Raw genomic sequence first — 22,421 nt, forward strand, 5'->3', positions numbered from 1 at the left:
AATGCGTTGATGAAAAAACTCGGTTAAAAAGCAACATCTGGGTGCCGGAATATCATATACATTTCAGGTCAAAGACTCAGTCCAGAGGACTTTGGCTTTGTTTTGGGGTTAATTCATCTGCACACTGAAGTTGGGAGTGTTATATTAAAATGCAGTGTATGATATTGTACAATGAATGCTTTATGGTATCCTACAAAATAAAACCTTCAAAAAATGGTTATGGAATCACAAACCGCAAATAATTCATGGTTCTAACATCATACTTGTGGCTGCAAAGAGCAAAATATTGGCCCATGCTTGCAAATTTGGTGAATATTGGGAGTTTGTGACTGGCAACAATTGCTATTACCTTTTGTAAAAAAAAAAGAAAAGAAGAAGAAAAAGAAAAAAACAGCCAGTGACACTATCTGATTTAGTAATTATAATTTGCCAATTAAGTCTTTGTCAAATGTGGTAAAATTCGACTTTCCAGAGCCATATTTGCAGAATTTAAAGTTTTGAACAATTACACATTAAAGTTTACAATTTAAAATTGTACAATTCATGAACTGCACTTACAAAAATATTCTGAAAATATTTGCAAATGATGTTAACACTTTTTTTTATCTTTAACTAAAAACTCAATACACTTTTCTCTGGTCCTCATTTCTCATAAATCTCTACAATCAACAGATTTGTAAAAATCCCTTAATTGCTATACAGGCATACCCCGGTTTAAGGACACTCACTTTAAGTACACTCACGAGTAAGTACATATCGCCCAATAGGCAAACGGCAGCTCACGCATGCGCCGGTCAGCACGTCCTGAACAGCAATACCAGCTCCCTACCTGTACCGAAGCTGTGTGCAAGCGGGGAGACTATAGAGCCTGTTACAAATGCGTTATTTACATCAGTTATGCACGTATATGACGATTGCAGTACAGTACATGCATCGTTAAGTGGGAAAAAGGTAGTGCTTCACTTTAAGTACATTTTCGCTTTACATACATGCTCCGGTCCCATTGCGTATGTTAATGCGGGGTATGCCTGTAAATTTATGATGTGTATCCTTGCATTTCAGGATTATTTTCAGTTGCTCTGGGAAGGGTTAGTTGGGTATAGCTATCCCTAATCTTGGGGAATCTCCCTATGAGTATAGAGTAGGGACCGTAGTGCAGGGGAGCACAAACTTTTGCAGCTGCGACCCCCTGCCTTCCTCCCGCTGGTGCTCGCGCCCCTCTGCCTTCCTCCCGCTGGTGCTCGCGCCCCTCCCGTACCTTGATGCGGCGTCAAATGACGCCGCGGGGCCATGTGACATCACGTAACATGACGCGCAGCGTCATTTGATGCGTGTAACATCACGTCACATGGACACGAGTGACGCCGGCAGAGTCAAGGTAATAGCGTTGCAGAGGCCTCACGTGATCCCCCCGGCATTTAATTTAAATGCCTCGGGGAAGAGCGCGGGGCCCCTGCAACCGCCTGCGCCACCCCAGAAAAATCTCCCACCCCCCACTTTGCGCACCGCTGCCATAGAGACATTCCAGAATGTTGTTTTTAAATAAATCAGTTCTGTACTATGAGAAAATACTTGTAGCATTTTTTTACAACTCTGAATTACATTTTTAATGTATTATAATGTTGCAAATCTTTTTTTGTTTCTATTGCAACCATGTACAAAGTCACATCCCCTTCATCTTCTGAAACAGGCTCTGGCATACCCCTTTTTGAGCCCTGCCCTCTAACAATGCACCAATTGTATCTTGTGACTGCCTGGTCACATGATCTTCCCCACAGAACTTTGCATCTTTGGTCCTCTTCTGTTGCACTGACAGCCATTTAGTGAACCCCCGAGCCGAATCTTTGCTGATCGATCACAGGAGAACGGATCGATTGGCAACTTAGCTAATTACTTATCATTGTGTGGATTGTATTGATGCACATATGAAAGGGGAAAAAACAAATGGCAGCTTGGCCTGCTGCTTTAGGCTGCGGCCCTGCTATCTGTGCTGCACGCGCGCCTGCCAGGCTGGCGCGAGCAACCGAGTTCCCCGGTCTGCAGTGAGCTGCCTGGGGGGGCGTGATGGGGGTTGCGGCCATAATGTCACCCGGCAGGTTCGCCCTCATTGGCTGAACCGCCATGGGGCGTGGCCTAGCGCTCCGTCGCTAGTACTGAGTACAATTTTCCAGTCTGCTGGAAAAACAGACGGCGCAGTGTGGCGGCCACCTCTTGCGGCTCTTGTCCCTGCAGCCAGCGCGGACCAAGCCTTAAGATGCTCACGTAACTTAGCGATGCCCCTTCTTCAGTTTGCTAGGTGTTTGTAATATGTAAACCCAAACTAGAAGCTCTATATTTCTGTATTCATGGCAATTCTCATAAAATGACTCCATTATAATACTTTTTTGTGGCAGATTGCTGACAAGTTTGGACAGGAGATTGTAATACACAGTAGGCGCAACCTAGAAACGTATTCTTGTTAAGTAATGTTGTGTCTAACAGGCTTTAACAGGATTTGTACAGTGATTTCCTTTCTCTATCTCATGCCTTGGCAGTTTGATTTTGTTGGATTTTTGGAGCGTTTATAGATTGGCTGCTATTTCCAGTGTGAAAGTGCCAGCTTTCCTGCCAATGGATTGCATGCATGTTGTATAATTTCTAATGTGATCATTCATTACAATTATTATTTTTTTATTTTTTTTTAAATAAAATTTTCTAAAACCTTTTTCTGGAGGCTTCAGCGGCTACTTTTCAACCAATGGGACTAGCAGCTAATTGCTCTGCCGGTGAAAGGGTTAACCTTGGCTTTAAGGGGCAGTCCTAGATATATTATCTTTAAAAAAAAAAAATATATATATTTTTTTTACCTATCGGTGTAAATAGATTCTTTAAAAAAAATGAATCCCAATAAAAATAACTGTTTTTACTTAAAAAAAATCAAGTACATCCACTACCTTTATCTGTTTGACTAAAGATAACTGCATAACTACTATACAAACAATAGACAAAACCAAAACAACACTTCACTTCTAGATTTAAGAACTGACAAATAGTATTTTCACCAAACCCTCCAAATCTTTTGTTTACTATGGAAATATTAACATTTGAAAACATAAAACATATTTGTCCATTTTTTTTTAAAGGTGTCAATCAGCCACTTTTAACATACTAAACACGAAACTGTCCTTAGTTTACTTTTGTCCTAGGAGGAACTGCCCCTTTAAGAGCAAGGGGTGACAGCATTATTACTGAGTTAGTTGCCCGTGGAACGGGCTGAAAAAGGGACTGAGCTTTAATCATGTCAGTTGTTGATGGCCATCGGTGTCAAGAAATAAAAAAAATTGTTTTTCAATGTTAATCATTCATTTGGGAAAAGTCCCCTTGCCTGAAGATTGCTCTGAGTTTAGTCATATTTCACTCAGCAGTGTGTATGATTCTGACCTTCACATTCTGACCTTCACATTCTGACCTTCACTAAGACCCCTGCAGTGAACATTTTAGTCCCATTCATTTGAATGGAGCGGAGCTGCTTGACTTGCTAGCATAAAGAAAAGACAGTTTATAGTACGTGGAAGACACAGTATGTCTGTATTGTAGAGAGGTATATTGGCTCTTTATGATGTTATAATCAGTGGCCGAAGTGACTTAAAAAGTAGTGGGACTGTGCCTGTCATTGAAAATCTAGAATCTGTTCAAATCTGTTCTGTTCATACTTTAGAAATATTTTACAGCATTTATGTTTAGAAAGTAGGAAGTCAATAAAAAGTGGAACTAGTGGGACTGTAAATAAAAAAGTGCGGGTACTCTGTACCACCCAATACCATCACACCAGTGGTTATAATGACTATTATTAAAGCAGCAGTCTACTCTACTTGAAAATGTTTTGTGCTATTTTTTTTTTAAATAGTTTGAACTCGGAATTTGTTGTCCCCCAACCTCTGGGGACTTCACTGTTCCTGAGCTACAAGCAGTTTTATCCACTGGGCAAGAATGCTTGCCCAGTGGACACTGAATGGGCATGGAGGCAGGCTCACTCCGACGGCCAACAGAAAGTTGCTGCATTATTGGGCGATTGCTTTCTATTGATGACACAACGGCCATATTTGGAAAAAAAATTTTTTATACCGAAACTGCTAAAAATGATTAGTCAATTTTACTGGAAACCAGAGGGTCCATGTAGGGGAGAACATCATGGTTGAGCTTTGTCGGACCCCATGGTTCTTCTATGGTAAAAAAAATATATAGAATTCTGTATGCTATAACTGCTTTAAAGTAGTCACATAAAATTGTTGGTGGCATTGAAACCCCAGCCAAGTCTATCATTAAAAGTACTTATAGGCATCAGATTTGAGTAAAACATGTATTGATTACCCAGATGAGACACTTTAAGCATGCTTAACAATTTTTTGTTCACTTTTGGTCCTAAGAGGGATTGCCCCTTTTGACATGAGTGTCCATGCTCATAGCGGTCCAGTAATAAGGATACGTTGAAATCATTTCCTAGCGCTGTCGCAGGTTAATATTGATAAAATAGTATGTGAAATAATCTGCCTCTAACCCACATATCAACACCAATCTAATTTGGATTGCGGACAGTAACTGATTCCTTTGTCCTCTCTGGCAAGTAGACACTCCGCCAAAAATACCCCCTGGGAAACGCTAGGAATCTGAGGCTACTGATCATGCAGTTAATGTTTCAGAGAGGCGAGAGGCATAAAGAACCAGCTTATATTGCCACGTATGTTGAAGTTGCAGTGAACAGAATCCATCATGTTTAATGTTTGTTTCATAATTTAGCACGGACATTCAAAGAACTCTGCATTACTTAATTTCGTGTTCCAAAGTAGGCCTGACAACTTCCAGCGGTGTTACAATGAATAAAGCACGCAAGGGTTTTTACTTTAAAACAATGCTGTGTGTGTGTGTGTGTGTGTATATATATATATATATATATATATATATATATATATATATATATATATAATATATATATATATATATATATATATATTATATATATATATATATATATATACACACACAAAAAATATATATGTATGAGCAATAAAAGTATGCTGCGTTAAGTTAATAGCTGTTTTCCTTATGACTTTTAAAGCCCCATTTTGCTTTCCTGCAAAATGAAAGGACCTGGGTTTGCAAGAAAGGGGCCATGTGTTCTTAATTTTGAATATTACACTCTTTCTGGAACTGCCCCAGTACAATTCCAACACCAGCTAATCAAGTTTGAACTCATGTTTCACGTACACTGTTTTTATATAACAAACGAAAATCAGTTTCTGCTGGGCTAACTCCAGACACAAAAGGCCTGTCTTTCTTCAGAACAGTATGAACGCACCATAATTCCTCAAATTGGATTTCTGTTCTGATCTCCCCACGTCCACTGAGCAGAACAGTATGTGAACTCACCCTGTATTCATGTCCTTTTAAAGTGGTTAATTCCAGCTTTTGGGACCCTCTGCGGAATTACATTTGGGGGCCACTCTCCATTTAACTGCACTGACATTCAAAGCACTCTGCATGACTTAATTATTGGAACGTTGTAGCCCTTACTAACCTTTAATATTAGACCTACACAGTATCAAACCAGGAAGAAAACAATAACGTGTTAGTTATGCACTGTAATAAATCAAATGAAGGGAAAACACCTTGAGAAGAAAGCAAACTATATTGGAATGCTTTGGCATGCACAAATACTCTGCGCATACAGTAATAATGGGTGGTTTCTGTGAATGGGTGCAAATTGGCATCTTTGCAACCTGCAAATATTTTACAGCAAGGCCTCAAAAGCCCAGCTACTGCCATGTGTTATGCAGCCATGGTATATTGTCTGCCCATAGAATTTTCTGAAGGTGTCCTCTCCACTTTGGATACAGCCATGTGACGTACTGTACTGTTGTAATTGCAACATTAAAGAGGCCGTGTTGCTTTGCAGTGTGCAACCAAGCCATGAAGTACGATTTCCACCAAGTGGAACCAAAAATAACAACTATTGAATGTTAATTTGAGTAGGTAGCACTGCAGGCTCCTGATCAGTGGTTGTGAAGTTAGCAAGATACATGTACCAATGCAGTCTGATCACTACTACATTGGGTCTTTGGCCTACAATGAGCCAATGCCTTGCTCTCTTTCTCTGATGACCAATAAGATCGATTGAAGAGCTTGGGATGCCTAGGACGTTATTTGTTTGACAAACAACGTTTGCTTGATTATGGGGATGGGCTGGGGGTAGGTTGTGAACTCCCAGTGGCTTTTAACTGTCAACATTTTATTGTAATTAGGGGCTGAATCTATAGGTTCAATTGGAGTTTTCCCTTTTAATGGGGACATTTAATTAAACCTCAGCAAATATTTCATTGGAATTATTTAAAAATAAGCACATTTGGTTAGACATCATGGGGTGAGTTACTGACGCTCAGTAGCTGTTTCTCTGCAGTATTTGCCCTTAGCCCCCTTTGTTACTGGGTTCCCGACTGTAATGATTATTACAGTTCAATACCCATTTTTCCCTGAAACTGAAGCTGTGGTTCCTATCCGCTCAAATCGTTACTTAAAATGGGGATATTTAGTGAACTTTACGAGAGCCACCAGTGTGGCAGCCCTTGTGATGCTCACAGGACATCATTAGGGCACCAGAAAGGTTCATGTTTTCATACAGGAAGAGTGGGAGGAGAATCGGAGGACTCCCATTATAGTCTGAAGGTTTCATCTCTGCATCCCCCTTACCCATCATCAGTTCTAGGAAAGCAGGCTGGGCACCCACATGCCAGCAGAGAGGTCTGATTAGTACCTTACAGAAGCTGTTTGTTGATTTGCTCTCAGATATGATTTAAGCTGCTGCTCTGGGGTACATCAGGTTGGATTTCTCAGGCTTTATCTTATAAAGTCTAAATTAACAGCTGGTTTGGTTTGAATTCTCCAGGATCTGACTAAGGGATTAAGGCCCACTCTCAAGTGAGGCAATCTAGTTTAATTTATTTCAGGTCTATCAAAAAAGATCAATGGTATTTCTTTTGAACGTAAATCTGTAATCGTTCCATGTCCTTAGATGCCAGTCTAACATTTGTTCTGTTTCTGGACTGGAAAAAAAAAACAAAAACAAAGTTTTGCTATAGAATCTGATGCTGTAATGATTTGCAATTTCTATACTTCTATTTATCGCTTACAATGCTATTGGTATGGAAGGCACACAAACATGGTGTATGGATGTATAAAGATGTATTTATTGGGCCGCTAAAATGCAGACTAGGGGTTTAGCTTTTTTGTCTTTATTAATACAGTACTGGAAAAGGTAATAAATCAGGCTTATTTTTAGATTGTTGCTCAGATGGAGCGTACAGCAGCCCTGAGCTGCAAAACAGTGCACAAAATGTGAATCTCCTTCATTTTGCAGCTTAGTGTTGTTTTTGATAATATCACATGGTAATGTTTAAATGAGCCCCAGTAAAAATAAATGAATAGTATTTGGTGTTTTGTAGGTTTGATTGCGCTAAAACGTTTGCAAGAACTGTAAATCTTTTTTAGGCCCATTGTTTAACCTTTGTCATGCTCATAACAGATGCCCGCTAATCATTATATAGTTCACCAGTAGTAAGATGTGACCCAGTGATACAGGATCGGATGTTTGTTTTTTAGTTCTAGACTTTTATCATTTCTTTTTGCCTTTACTTTGAACTTGAGTATGCTACCGACGGCAGCCCACCCAACCACCCACCCAACACACCCTTCAACATCGGAGCAACAAAGTCTCTTGTAGTCATGATCACGTGTTTTTTTTGTTTTGTTTGTTTGTTTGTTTTCTTTAACATTATTGCTTATGTTACATTTCTACATTAAAAGTCCAGAAATTAAACAAAAGTCACTGAAATTGGTTCTGCTTTTTGTTTGACCCCTACACTGTGTTTTATTTCTTCTTCGTTTCCCCCCTCCCCCCCTTTTTTTAATGGTTTGGCTAAAAATGAAACCCAGGTTCAGTGTAAATGCTTATAATTGTGCATGTAATGTAATTGGAAGCGTTTCATTGACATGCTTACGTGAGTTTCTTCTTCATCTTAGTGCTTGAATGTACCACTAGACCTGCATTTAGCTTCTTGTTGCAGTCCTTTGATGCAGGTAGGCCATATTATAAATAGGCTTGTTGCTATGGTGAAAAATAGAAGTCCTTGTGTGCTGTGTGGGTAACCTTTATCTCCTCCTTGGACATTGCATTTTTGATAAACAAATGACGATGATCACATTTTACCTGATTGAGAAAATAAAAATGCCTTACAATAAGTAAAATGTATTCTGTTTAAAGATATTGCTTGGTAAGAATAAGTACAGGACAAGTATTCTGTTGTTTAACAATAAATACAAATAATCTTATAGAAATATTTATATATGTATTGTTATTATTCTTTATTAGAGCACTGCATAAGTTTGGTTATCAACAAATAATTCACTTTTAGAAGACCTTTTTTTCGCCCATAATGTAATTTATGGTAACCAGACCTTTTCAGTTATTTATGGACATTACAGCTTATACAAGTCAGATATTGCCATCACATAGCCCAGCATTAGAAATGGCTTCTGAGGGTGAAATGTTAGTTTTAGAGGCCATAAAACTAGAGACAAAATCACAATATTTATCACATAGTCATTTACAAAATGCTTCACCCACCTCCCCCCCCACCCCCCCTCCTCCCCCCCCACCCTCCCGGTAAACAAAAGTATTATTCACATGAAATGAATGAAAGAAATGGTTTGGATTCTCTGCATGTTAATGAATTAAAATACTGTGGAAAGCGTGTGTTTATATTGTGAGTCAATAAACCTAAAAACAAATGTATTGTACATGAGCTCTCAAGATGCAAAGGAAACATTTGCCGAGACGAATCTCTGACCTTGGGACGCTTGGAAGCTCATGTACAGAACTATCTGTGAAAAATGTTATTATTATGCAAAGAATAACTGATCCAACATAATATCTACAGTAGTTACAGATATTGTGCATGAGCTGTTGCTAACTTTGTGTTGTCTTATTTACATGAGGCTGTAACGACTCGATTGTCGTGTGTATTTGTTGGTGATGAAGTGTGTATGTACGGGTTTATTGCATTTTATTCAGGATGGCCCACATGTATTACAACCCGCAGAGACATTTTAGTTGGCTACAGGTCTGTAACTTAACTTGGCCATTTTTTTTAAACTCCCTCTCACTACTTTTCCCTTAGTATTTGTGCTGCTGTAATATGAACCTGTCAGTGTTCTCCCCACCCATTTGGGATAGGGCCAATACGTTCTCCTTCCTGCATGCAGCTGCACACTTATTGTACACCTGTGCAAAAAATTGAGGTTTTTGTCCCCAGATAAAATCATTATTACAAAAGCTGCAATCGGTAGGGCCCCATTCTGTTAATTCACATTTTGAAGGCTGGCCATGTTTTATATCGTATGATATTTCATACTGTATCATAATATACATGAGTTCCTTGTCCCCCCCCCCAAATATTTGTATATGTTTGCTAGTAACTAGATACATGGAAGTTGTGCAGGTCACAGCTGTTATGGTAAAAGATACAGGCAAAACAGAGAGAAAAACACTGCTATGTCATCTCAAAGGTTATAAGAGCTTCAGTGTCTCATACACGTTCGTCCTACACTCTGCAAACATGGGTATTATATAAAATTGTGCATGATTACTGTATCTTAATGTATTTGCTGCGCTCTTGGTGTTTTGTGAGTTTCTGCTGTGGGGAGATTAGAAATGTCTGATATATTTGCTGATTTGTTTTGTGTGTACAGATGATGTGTATGGTTTTAGCCATTGCTTTTAAACACTATAGAATAAAATAAGAACCATTACATGGGAGTCCTCCATGGATCCGGAAGCATCAATTTATCTGACTACCTCAGTCCCTCATTTAGCACCGCAGGAGTTAGATGACCGTATTGAAACATCTAGGAGCTATTTTTGTAGAGAGGAGTGGTAGAAGTCCAGTTATGATATTATGTGATGGTCTTTAAATCTTTAACATCAGCAGTTATCAGTTATTATATAAAAAATTTTTAAAGTTAAGAATTAAGATTGTAGCGTACGGTATAGACCCTGCTCCCGTGATCAATCAGAGGCGCTAATTTGAAGGGAATAAAATAACTGATGTGTGTGTTTCATTTACATATATTCCATTCCCAGAAGATGTTTATCTCACCTCGCGTAAGAAATAAAATTGAATCTCTTATTTTAAAATCTAGAATGAAAAACTGCACTGTTTGTACCTAAATGGCTTCTTAAAAACCAGACAACATTTTCCTTTGGGGGATCCAGTTGAAGTGTAATCAGTATTTGTGGCATACAGTACTTCGTATATGGCATATTGTTGGATGTAGTCTAACCCTTTTGCTGGCAGGGGAATGTGTTTAATGCATTGCATTCCGCACCCTGCAAGGAAGGTTTGTTTTTAAAGGGACAGTCCCACTTAGTTCAAATAGTTGTTTTGTTAAATGACTTTACAAAAGTAATAAGCCAGAAAGTCGTTTTTTCCTTTTAAACGAGGACACGGTGCTTAGCCGGCCCTCTACCAGTCAGGAGAACAAATAAGATGAGGGCCTTTGCCCTGGTGGAAGAGAAGGGCAGACACACATTCAGACGGAGCCAGACTCGCTGTCCCCGGAGCACAATGCTGGGTCTCCAGTGATGGTAAAAGCCGCGGCACATCCACCAGGGATTTCCCGCTGCCGGGTGATGTGACCGTCAGGATTCCGCGGCCTCCCGCCCGGCAGTGCGAGCAGTTATTCTGGTTACATTCGCGGTGACACCACACAGAACACGGGAGGTACTCTAGTAGTTGGTAAAAGAAGTCAAACACACAAAGTCTCGGCTGCCATGTTTACATGTCTTATGTAAATGTGGGCTTTAATTAAAAAAAAAAAAAAACATCAATCACCAGGTTGGACCCCTAATTGTGTCACTTGCATTGGTTATTTTGTTGCTCGTTGGCCGTACAGAAAAGTGTCTTCCAAGCCAAGCGAGACTCTTACCCTCAGGATGAGCTGCATAGGAATTGTAGATGTATTGCAGAGCATTTTCTTGTAACCGCTATAGAGGAGCCTGCAATGTCTGAGTACTCTGCAGACTATTCTAGCACCTAATGCAAATAATCTTTCACTGCAAAAAACACACCATATAGGAAACAGTGATTCATTTCCAAAAAGTCATTGTTTGCACACGTCCTGCCTGCAAGCCCGTACAGTATTGCAGTTTGAGCTGTGTTGTTTTCATTACTATTCTGCTTTTGAATGGGCTTTAAAATACATGTTTGTGGTTTTCAGTTTAACTTCTACATTAGACTAAAAATGGAACAGTGGTACCCTCTACCTTTAAACGTGTTATTGGGCCAAGAAACAGCGTTTCTGTGTTAGGTTATGCAGTTGTACTCCTTTTATTTGCAAGTAGTGATACCAACAAAACCAGGGGGATGGTGGGGTGGGGGCAACTCCAGTCCTTAAGGGCTACCAACACGCCAGGTTTTAAGGATATCCCTGCTTCAGCACAGGTGGTGCAGTCTTCGACTGAGTCACTGATTGAACCACCTGTGCTGAAGCAGAATATCCTTAAATCCTGACCTGTTGGTAGCCCTTGATGACTGGAGTTGAGCCCCCCTGTATAAAACAGAGGAAGAACAGAACATTAGGACTGTTTTTCATAATGACTTTCGCACATGAGCCGCTTGATACTTCATAAGTCTCATGAAAACACATTAGTACTGTACTTGCATCATATTAACAAGTGGCTAATAGTTGGCGTTGTGTGTGTACTACAGTCTTTTGCAATAGGATCATAAACTTGCTGATTATACAGCAAGTCTCTCCATCTAACTGCGAAGGTTAATCCATGAATCCAAATGAATAATAACATAGAATAGTCTATTGCACTAGCACATATACAAGTGGTTGTTCTGGACAAAACTTGCAGGTCGTAATGTCTCTCCTAAATATTGCAGGCAGAAGTGATGTGAATATGTTGCATACATCATTCAGCATGGGGCTGTGTTCCACAGAGACTTGTTGGATTCTGCTCTGTTCTAGGCCACATCTTTTCAGCTTGTTTCCAACCTGTATGTTAAACCTGGAGTCCTACGGTGAGCCATCTGGACGGCTGTGCTTCTGGGAGATAGAACCTGCAGCTGGTTTGGAAACGAGGGCATGTCTTTGATGGACGGTTGCTCTTATAAAGATTTACTCTCAAAGACTCCCGCTATTTACTTCTTTTGCTGCACCTCACTAGATCCCAATTACATTTAATCTCCTTGACATACTGCAATCAACAGAAGTTTAAAGTTGCAGTTCAAGCTGGTGTTTAATAAAAAAAAAATATATATATATATATTCCCCCCCCCCCCCATTCAATATGTGCATCAATACAGTCTGCACACTGACAAGTGATTAGCTAAGCTGCAGATCGATCCGTTCTCCTGTAATTGATCGCTTGCTCCGGGTTATTTAATTCAGTTCTTGCACAGCATTTTTGGCAATGTAGTCCTGGAATATGATTGACTGGGCAGTTACTAGATTCAATTGGGTCACTACTAGAGAGAGGGTGGGGCTCAAGAGTCAGAGCCTATCAGAAGGGGTAGGGGGCGGTCACTTTGGAAATGCTTCCTACATTAGAAACATTAAAAATATCTTTAAAACATTCAATTTTTTTTTAATGCTAAAAGTATTTTTTCATAGTACAGAACTGATTTATTAAAAAAAAAAAACACACATGCAGGATATTGTTTGAACTGCTGCTTTATTTAACACATCATTTCTCAGATGCACAGCTTTATAAATAAACCTTAGGTTTTAGGTTAAAGAAAAAGCGCTAGGAGGTTCGCAATGTTAAATCCATGATAATGAATGATTAAAGAGGCAATCCAAGCCGCTTAAATTATGTTTTCTTTTAATATTTGCAGCATTTGATTATCTTTATTAAAAATGAATTACATATTTTGCTGATCGATTTTGTTCTCTCGTGGTTGATCAGGAAAATCCTGTTTCCCAGGGTTCACTAAATGGCTGCCTTTCATTTTCAAATCAATCCTTCAGTCAGTGTAACTCAGCAGCTACAATGTATTCTTATATTACAAAGGTAACATGATCTATTGTTACAGTTTGCAACACAAACTGCTGGGAATATCGGCAACATATGATCACAAACAGGAAAGTGTTTCAAAGATCTTGCACTGCTGGCGCCTGCTATAAAAACCAAAGGATGCTCAGTATATTAAAACTCATTAAAAATGGCATCAAGAGTTGAATTGTAGATTAAAAGGCAGTAAGTATTATCTAATACTACAGAACTGATTTATTTAAGAAAACACACATGTAGGATTTTGCTTCGATTGCTCCTTTAAATCCAGCCATTGTACTGCTTAGGCCTCGGGCAGGCAGGGAGCTGGCGCTCGTGTGCTGCGCCCTACTCGGCCGGGCGTTTCGTGGCCGGCTAGACGCGCGCTCGCCTGGGGGCGCGGCCACAACGTCACGGAGCTGGAACACCCTCATTAGGCGAACCGCTCACGTAATGCGCTTGCGAGCAGAAAAATCAAATTTGCTTACTCTAAGCGCCGAGCGGGTGCAGGCGCTCGCTCACGCTGGCCACACACATTGCCTGCTCAGCGCCACCCTGGACGAGGCCTTATAAATTGGAACCCTTTAGGCCCCGCACACGTCATGCATCCCGTACTAGTGACTACATCACGGTGCTGTTTCCTCTCGTCTCCATGCAGTGGGGGAAATACATAGGAGAGAGGATAACATTAGTAGTGTAGGAGCGGGCTGATAGGACGCCTTGACGTGGTGGCAGCGTAATATGTTTTGGCCAAAAGATTGAACTAAATGACCCGTACTTATAAGAAGAACATATATTAATGAAAAGAATAACGTGGCATTTTGGATTTGCATTGGGCACCTCTGTTTACAATCACTTGCAAAGGAGATTTGTTATTCAAGCTCTTGTTACCTGCATAAAATGCTGTAGGAGAATCGTACCCAAAGTATCCTGCAAGAACAAACTCTGTCCTTAGACGTGCAGTTTTCAGCATGCTCTCTGGTTTTACACTTAATTGTAAGGTTTTTGAGTAATGATTGATAGTATATAACGGATTAATTCATTATTTAACATGAAGATGAGGTGTGGTTTTTGATAATATCATGGTCTAACCATACCTTTGAGGTAATACTGATTACTCTTTAATGAGACCATTATAGATGGAGCTTGTACTCTGTTTTATTTTTCATCCCTATACAATATTAGATTATAATAATTTCCCTGCTATACAATTCAATAACACATATTCTCTATGTGTATATATTATTTTTTTAGTTGTCTAGTTCAGGGGAGCGCAATCTTTCCCCCCTGCGCCCCCCTGACGGCTATCCTCCTCTCCTCGTGCCCCCCCTGCTTACCTTGACTCAGACATCCTGGCGTCATTTGACGCTACGTTCCATGGCGACGCGCCATCAGGAGCCGTCTGAATCAAGGTAAGGAGAAGTTTACAGAGGCCTTGCAGCTCCCTCTGCATTATTTTAAATGCCTGCGGGAAGCGCGCAGGGCCTCTGTAACCCCCACGCCCCCGCAGCGAATCTCGCGCCCCCCACCCCACTTTGCGCACCGCTGGTATAGTTTATGATAGCATTGCTCATTTTGTTTACAAAAGCATAGTCTTTTGGATTGGGCAAAATCTGTTTGGGAATGTGAAGGGTTTAGGGCCGGGACTTAAGGGCCACCAAGAGGTCAGGTTTTAAGGATATCCCTGCTTCAGCACAGGTGATTCAGTCATTGACACACACACACACACACACACACACGCACGCACGCGCGCGCGTTTGTGTGTGTATATATATATATATATATATATATATATATATATGACAAATTAAATGTGTTTTTAAATTAATTACATTTTTAAATAAATACAACAACCATACTCCTTATTCCTTACTGTCCCTTATTCCTTAACATCAGATATAGGGGTAGGGATGGGATTAAGAGCAGGGGGGCATGCTCAGGGTAAAGTGATCTCTTTGGGATAGACCAGTGTTTCCAAACAGGAGGTTTGGGAATACCTAGGATTTCATGAGGTCTCCAAGGGTTTTGCCAAAAAAAAAATCTGTACTGGCGGATCCCAGGCAGTATACGGGGTTCCTGAACCCGTGTGAGGACTGCGCAGTAAGGCCCCAAACTGCACTTTAGCGTGGGTGGTATGGCTGTCAATTACAACCGGAGCTTCCAAAGTTGCTCTCCACAATAATTTACATACACACAGGCAAGGCATTGTGGGACGTGACTTTGGAAGTTCTCACAGTAATTGACCGTTATACCACCCATGTCTTCTGCACACTGAGGTGCAGTTTGGGGACTTATTACGCGTCTGTTCCCCCCACAAACTCAGGGCACTATACTGCCTGGGATACTCTGTTGCATAGGCAATAAGATTTATTAATTAGGGCAGCAGTGCGCAAGTGGGGGGCGCGACCCCCAGGGGGGCGGGAGATTTTTCAGGGGGGGTGCGGCGGTTGCAGAGGCCCCGCGCTTTTCCCGCAGGCATTTAAATTAAATGCCAGGGGATTGGGTGAGGCTTCTGCAACTGTTTACTTACCAGAATTCAGCCGGCTGTGACGCATCGCCATGGCAACACGCCGCGGCGCCATGTGATGTGACGTTACACGCATCACATTACGCCGCAGGTCATGTGACCTGACATCACATGACCCCGCAGCGTCATCTGTCGCAGATGAAGATAGGCGGGGGCGCGAGAGCCGGGGGGAGAGACAGGGGGGCGCAGCACTAAAAGTTTTCGCTCCCCTGAATTAGGGGTTTGTGGAACCATTTTGTTCCAGCAGGGGGTGCACAGTGTTAAAGGTTGGGAGGCGCTGGGATAGAGGAATGGAAGAGGGGGATAACGAGATCACATTAACTTTGGCAGTTCTGCGTTCATAGAAGTGTGTTTTACCTGCATGGCACTGGCTATCCCTAAAATGTAAATTACATCCAAGGCTGACTGATATTAATATGACATTTTCAATGTTGACTTCAATTCTGTATTATCAAAATATATCAATATATTTCCCAGCTCTATTGCATCCTATTAATATGGTATTAAACATGGGATACAGTACATCCTAAATAGTTTACACGACTGCAGTGTACATTATATCAGCAGCATCACTCCAATCTGTGCCTAGATAAATGAAAACAAATCTGATTATGAAGTGATTCAAAAGTTAATGATGATTTTTAACTATGTGTGCCCTTTTTAAAAAAAAATTTTTTAACTGAAGAATGTACAGTACTTCTGTTGTTAAAATCCAATCATCCTGCCCAGTTCTGTCTGAGTGCGGTGCTGCTTTCCTGAACAGCTCTATGGTGGCAGTGGATACAGTAAACTGCAATATTACCCCTAGCTGGATGGTATTTATATCCATAGAATTTGCATCAAATGTAACAAAGTTCGGAGTCAAGTTTTTAATATTTGATATAGGTGAGCAGAAAACTGAAAACTTTCACATCAGACAGGTCTGTAACCCTGCTTTTCAGCATTATCTCTTCGCATACAATGCTTCACTGCAGCCAGGGATTCTGGGTAATGACATGCAAATGAGCCCTCAGTGTCACCTTTTGCTTTAACTCCATTGTAACATGAACCCCCCTATAAGGCTGAGTCCCCGCTAGCACTGAGCGCGCTGGCGCTCAAAGCATGCGTGGCGGGTGTCCTGGTCTGCTCGCGCGCGCGGGGGGGGGGGGCGGCATTGCCGAATATTGAGCGAGCGGGAAAGTATAACATTTTTATTTACCTAAGCGCATCGCGTGCATACCCGCGTGCGCATCGCGTGAACGGGGACTTGCATATACTGTATATATATGCAAGTCACCTCGCCAAGCACCGCCCGCTCAGCGCTAGCGGGGCCGCAGCCTAAGTTCATGCCTGGCATTACACAGCTTTTCAGCACAGCCTGGGTTAAAGAAGTGCAGAACCAGTAAACCCATTCACAGGCAGCTCTTTCAACCTTTTAGGTCTCATTAGTGTGAGGCTGGTTATACTAGCTTTGCAATGTGAAGCTGTGATAGGTTTCAATGTATACCAAGAGGGGCTTTGTCACCTTTTTTTTTACTCACTATAACTTATTTAATGTGTTGTTAAAATATAGTTACAATGTATCACAGTCTATACTTGTCTTTATGGCCTTCCTGAGGGTAAACGTGTCAGAGTAAAGTGGTTGCAATGTTAGAACACAGTGGAAAGCAGCTTAGAGACCTGGCATGTCCCTCGATTATGTGGAGCAGCCTGTTGATATGCGTTCCCAGATTAAATGACCGGGACCTCAAAACAGTGACAAATTCCATGCACAGGATGCAGGAGGCTGGCTTGTTACTAAAGTTACTATTTGTAGCCAAGGTGGAAGTAGGCCACGAGTCTGTGCTCTTTGCACTCTCTCTCACGTTGATCTCATTTATCTGTCACAGAAGATCCTATAATATTATTGAGGGTAATAAAATGATTTAACCCTCCCAGAGGGCACTGTATGGCATTGTTCATAATTAGAAATATGTTGCAGGTACCTCTGGCAGTAAAGGTTAAAGGAGGTTAAACCCAGGAAAGATACATTGGAGTTCTAGGACAGTGAAAACAAAACTCACCTAATAACACGATTCTCTAGATCAGGGGTGTGCAAACTGGGGGGCGCAACACTTTTTGGGGGGGCGTTTACAGAGGCCCTGCGCTGAGAGCGTGAGGCCTCTGTAATTCACTGACCCGGCTTCAGTTCACGCGTCTCCATGGCAACTCAGCATCATTTGACACACGTTGCCATGGAGATGCGGCATCAAATGACGTGATGTCACATGACCCCGCGACGTCATTTGATGCCTCATTAGAGGTAAGGGGGAGACACAACATAGAGGGAGAGCAGGCAGGGGGCGCAGCGCAGGAAGTTTGCTCACCCCTGATCTAGATTATTTAAAGCGGCAAACCAAGCCTGCAAATGTTTTAGCAAATGTTTAAATTATATATATATATATATAATTGAATCAGGCGGTCTCCGGAGTTAAACCCCGTTCATTTCAGCTCCGGGGACCCCCTGCTTCTGGAGATACATACCTCCATAGTAGGTCCCGGTAGCTGCTCTCCTCGACTACCTGGGTTCACAATATGTCCGCTGTTTAAAGATCTCGCTCTCAACAGAAAGCTGTGATGACACGGGTGCGGTTTCCTATTGGCCCAAGTGACACTGGAGCTTTAAACTTAAAAGAAATTACTGGGGTGCTGCTCTGGAGGACCCCCTGCTTCAATGCTAAATTAAAAAAATTGCAAACCAATTTGCCGGATTGGATTGAACCTTTTAAAGGAGCATTGGGATTCTTTTATTTGTATGGAATAGTTGGAATTGGAGGGCCTCCGGGGCTGAAGCGAGCTATTTTCAGCACCAGTGACAGACGGTTTCTGAGATACTTACCGGTGCAGATAACCTTTTTAAAGTTCCTGCCTGGAGAAACAATATCGCCAGTAAATCTTGCAGGAAGCACGAGCCAATAGGAGGCCGCAATGTCATCGGTTGCGGCTTCCTATTGGTAGATGCCGGCAACATTATTGTTTGCTCCATCAGGAGCACAAGACACCTTCACTTGTAACTCGGGAACTGCGCCGGCGCAGAAAGTAGTGAATTATCCGTACTTTAATGAGCCCCTCGGTTCCACTTATGTAAACAAACACGTTTCTTTCTTAGCGGAATTGTAGTTTTAAGGTGCTTTCATATTTCAAGATATGTTTCATCCCAGTTCCAATAGAGCAAGTCTAACTCCAGATAGCACAATGGGATGATGTGATGGTGTGATGATGTTGCATTGCACAGAGCAGGACTGTAATGCCGTTTTCATCAGAAAATTCAGGTCTGATTTGATTTCACAATAAGGTAAAAAGAAGAACTATGATATGATATATATCCAATAAAGAATATCACTTGTGAGCACATTCACATGTCTTAGACAGGTCTGCAACCCTGCCTTTCAACCATTATCACCAAGCATACAGTGCTCCCACTGCAGCAAGGGATTCTGGGAAATGACATGCAAATGAACACACAACGTGTCACCTTTTGCCTGGAATATCCATTCACATGGAGCCCATTTAAGCTGATCCTCTTCCGTTCACACAGCTTTTAAGCACAGCATGGGACTAGCAAAGCAAGTCAAACCACTTACAGACATGTTTCAATCTTGATGGGTATCATCAGTGTGAGGCTAGTATATATAGAGCTAGTGTATATGTGAACCTGGCACATGAGCTATCTGCTCTGCATTCAAGCAACAGCGCTAAATGAATTGCAAACTTCTTATCCTTCTGATCTGGGAGTTAACCTCTTTGCTGCCAGTGCTCCCCTATGAAAATGAAGCAGTTAATTGGCTGTTGCTAGGTGGTCGATCAGTGATAAACTGCAAATTGTGCTTCCTGCCAAATATCTGCAGTGAAAGGCCCTTCAGTGTGTCTGTGGCTCCTGGCTTGTGTATCTATGTAAAAGCTCGGAGTGCGTGGCTATGAGAATCTTCTGTAAATACCAAGTCAAATTATCAGGGGAGCAATTAGCTTTAAAAATCTGTGTGCTGCTTCAAACCATCATAATGAGAGTTTTCTTTGGAGACGGTGACATTTTAGGGCTCACTTGTGTAACAGATGCTAGAAACAAGAAAGTTACAGTATGAATATATGTAGGCATATATATATATCTTAGTTGAAGTGCATAAAGTTTCAAAATCAATCAAATAAATCCATAAAAAGGTCAAACAGATATTTTGGAGTTAAAAAAAAAAGACGAAAAATGAAGAATTTCAGACCCTTTCCTAAGAGAGAAAGAGGGACTGTCCAAAAGATGTCTGACTGAACTCCCATGAACACACATCATAAACCAAGCCACGCCTACCAAGCGTCTCCCCAGGCGCCCCCAGGCAGCCGACAATCAAAACTTTGACAATCAGTTGACACCACGAAGAAAAACGAATACATTGGAATGAAATAACGTGTCCCATAAAAACATTTGAATGGACAGAAATACCACCCAAGAGATTCCTGCTGGGTAATTGGATTGTGTTGCAGGGCGGATACTGAATACACGTTTGCATTGATCTGTTGCAGGCCGCAGCGGCAGGGGAAGGGTTAATTTAGCTACATTTATGAGCTTTTATTAGCACAATAATTCCAAATACTGTACCGGAATGTAGTATATTAAAAACAAAGCTTGTGATATTACACAGTTTGGTTTCTCTCTTCCACTTAAAACACATCATTAAACAATTAAAACGAACAAGTGCTGTATAGTTCTAGTTTTATGTCTAATGTAAAAACGCTCACTGGTCAGTGTGGCTTAAGAAATGTATTTGTATTGTGCTTGCATATATTGTTTTTAATTATAAATCACCTACAAAAAAACAACGATATTCTAACTGGTTGAGTCTTTCTGCCATCAATCCCTGTTATAAAAATTAATCCACTGATTACTGTCCATTTTTTTTAACCCTTCGTGATTAAAGCCGTAAATCCTTTAAATCGCTAATGCCGGTAACTTGGTGTCTCCAATTATATGGCAGAGATTGCAAGATTTTGCGGCAAAGTACAATTTCCCATGTGCTTCGCGCTAGTCTTACAATAAATGGATATTATGCTGTGCTATATTTTGTATTCTTTACTGTGAGTGGGGAAATAAAAGAAGTCTGATAAAACCGATATTCCAAGACAAATTCGTTTTTTAAAGAGGTAGTTACACCTAGAACCAAAGTATTCTAATGGCAGCAGCATGCTTAAGCTAAACGTGGCCCCTTAAAAAAAATGTTAAAAAAAATAAAATATATATATATATATATATATATATATATATATATATATATATATATATATATATATGCAAATATAGCTGTTATAGCTGTATGCTCATCTGCATGTCTTAGGCAGGTCTGCAACCCCGCCTTTCCCCATTATCACCCAGCATACAGCACTTCCACTGCAGCAAGGGATTCTGGGAAATGACATGCAAATGAGCACACAGTGTCACTTTTTGCCTCAATAACCATTTTTAACATGGTTGTCATGCATGTTTAACATGCATGTCATTTCCCAGAATCCCTTGCTGCAGTGGAAGTGCTGTATGCTGGGTGATAATGGGGAAAGGCGGGGTTGCAGACCTGCCTAAGACATGCAGATGAGCATACAGCTATATTTGCATATTTGCTTTCCTGTGGAGGGTTTTTGTCACTTTTTTTACTCACCATAACTTAACTCAGTATGTGTGTGTGTGTGTGTGTGTGTGTGTGTGTGTGTGTGTGTGTGTGTGTGTGTGTGTGTGTGTGTGTGTGTGTGTGTGTGTGTGTGTGTGTGTGTGTGTGTGTGTGTGTGTGTGTGTGTGTGTGTGTGTGTGTGTGTGTGTGTGTGTGTGTGTGTAGAGGTATCAGTACCGTGTTAGCCGAGCTTCAATAATCAAAAAATAAATAGACGATACCGTTCTGTGGCTAACGAAATGCTTTTATTTGTGCGAGCTTAATAAAAGCATTTCGTTAGACACAGAACGGTATCGTCTATTTATTTTTTGATTTTATATATATATATATATATATATATATATATATATACATGTAGAGGTATCAGTACCGTGTTAGCCGAGCTTCAATAATCAAAAAATAAATAGATGATACCGTTCTGTGGCTAACGAAATGCTTTTATTTGTGCGAGCTTTCCAGATACACTGATCTCTTCTTCCGGCGATGTTACAACGTAATGTTGTAACATCGCCGGAAGAAGAGATCAGTGTATCTCGAAAGCTCGCACAAATAAAAGCATTTCGTTAGCCACAGAACGGTATCATCTATTTATTTTTTGATTATATATATATATATATATATATATATATGCAAATGTAAATACAACTGTATGCTCTTCTGCATGTCTTAGACAGGTCTGCAACCCCGCCTTTCCCCATTATCACCCAGCACACAGCACTTCCACTGCAGCAAGGGATTCTGGGAAATGACATGCAAATGAGCACACAGTGCCACTTTTTGCTTCAAAAACCATTTTTAACATGGTTCCCTATAGGCTTAAGCTTGCTGCATGGTCACAGCTTTGAGCACAGCCAGGGTTAAGGTGCATACCCAGAAAACCACCCACAGACAGCTGTTTCGACCTTAATGGGTCTCATCAGTGTGGGGTTGATTAACTGGGTATGCATATATATAGACTTCTGTTGTAAGCAAATGCTATGGAAGGTTTTTTTTTTTTACGATCTTCACAAACCTCTTTTGTTATGAGACTCTTAGGGGCCTATGCAGAGAGCAGCGAATTTTCGAAATTCGCCATTTTTTGGAGATAATCGCGCAGAAAACAGCAGAAAATGGAGATTTCCGAAAATCGCGCCAATTTTTC

At 40.9% G+C, this 22,421-nt stretch overlaps 1 protein-coding gene across 41 annotated transcripts in view; it reads left to right on the plus strand.

Moving 5' to 3' along the window:
* The window catches only part of TCF7L2 (transcription factor 7 like 2), a 196,954-nt gene that overhangs the window by 45,268 nt on the left and 129,265 nt on the right, over window positions 1–22,421 (plus strand). For 29 of the 41 annotated variants that reach the window (XM_075611912.1, XM_075611913.1, XM_075611928.1 and 26 more), the window contains exon 4: window positions 8,053–8,109. The exons of the other annotated variants lie outside the window; for them this stretch is intronic. In XM_075611912.1, coding sequence (XP_075468027.1) covers window positions 8,053–8,109 — 57 coding nt within the window. The remainder of the gene's footprint in view (window positions 1–8,052; window positions 8,110–22,421) is intronic. 41 annotated transcript variants of the gene reach the window in all.

The sequence above is a fragment of the Ascaphus truei genome, chromosome 8 (genome assembly GCF_040206685.1).
Source record: "Ascaphus truei isolate aAscTru1 chromosome 8, aAscTru1.hap1, whole genome shotgun sequence".
NCBI lineage: Eukaryota > Metazoa > Chordata > Amphibia > Anura > Ascaphidae > Ascaphus > Ascaphus truei.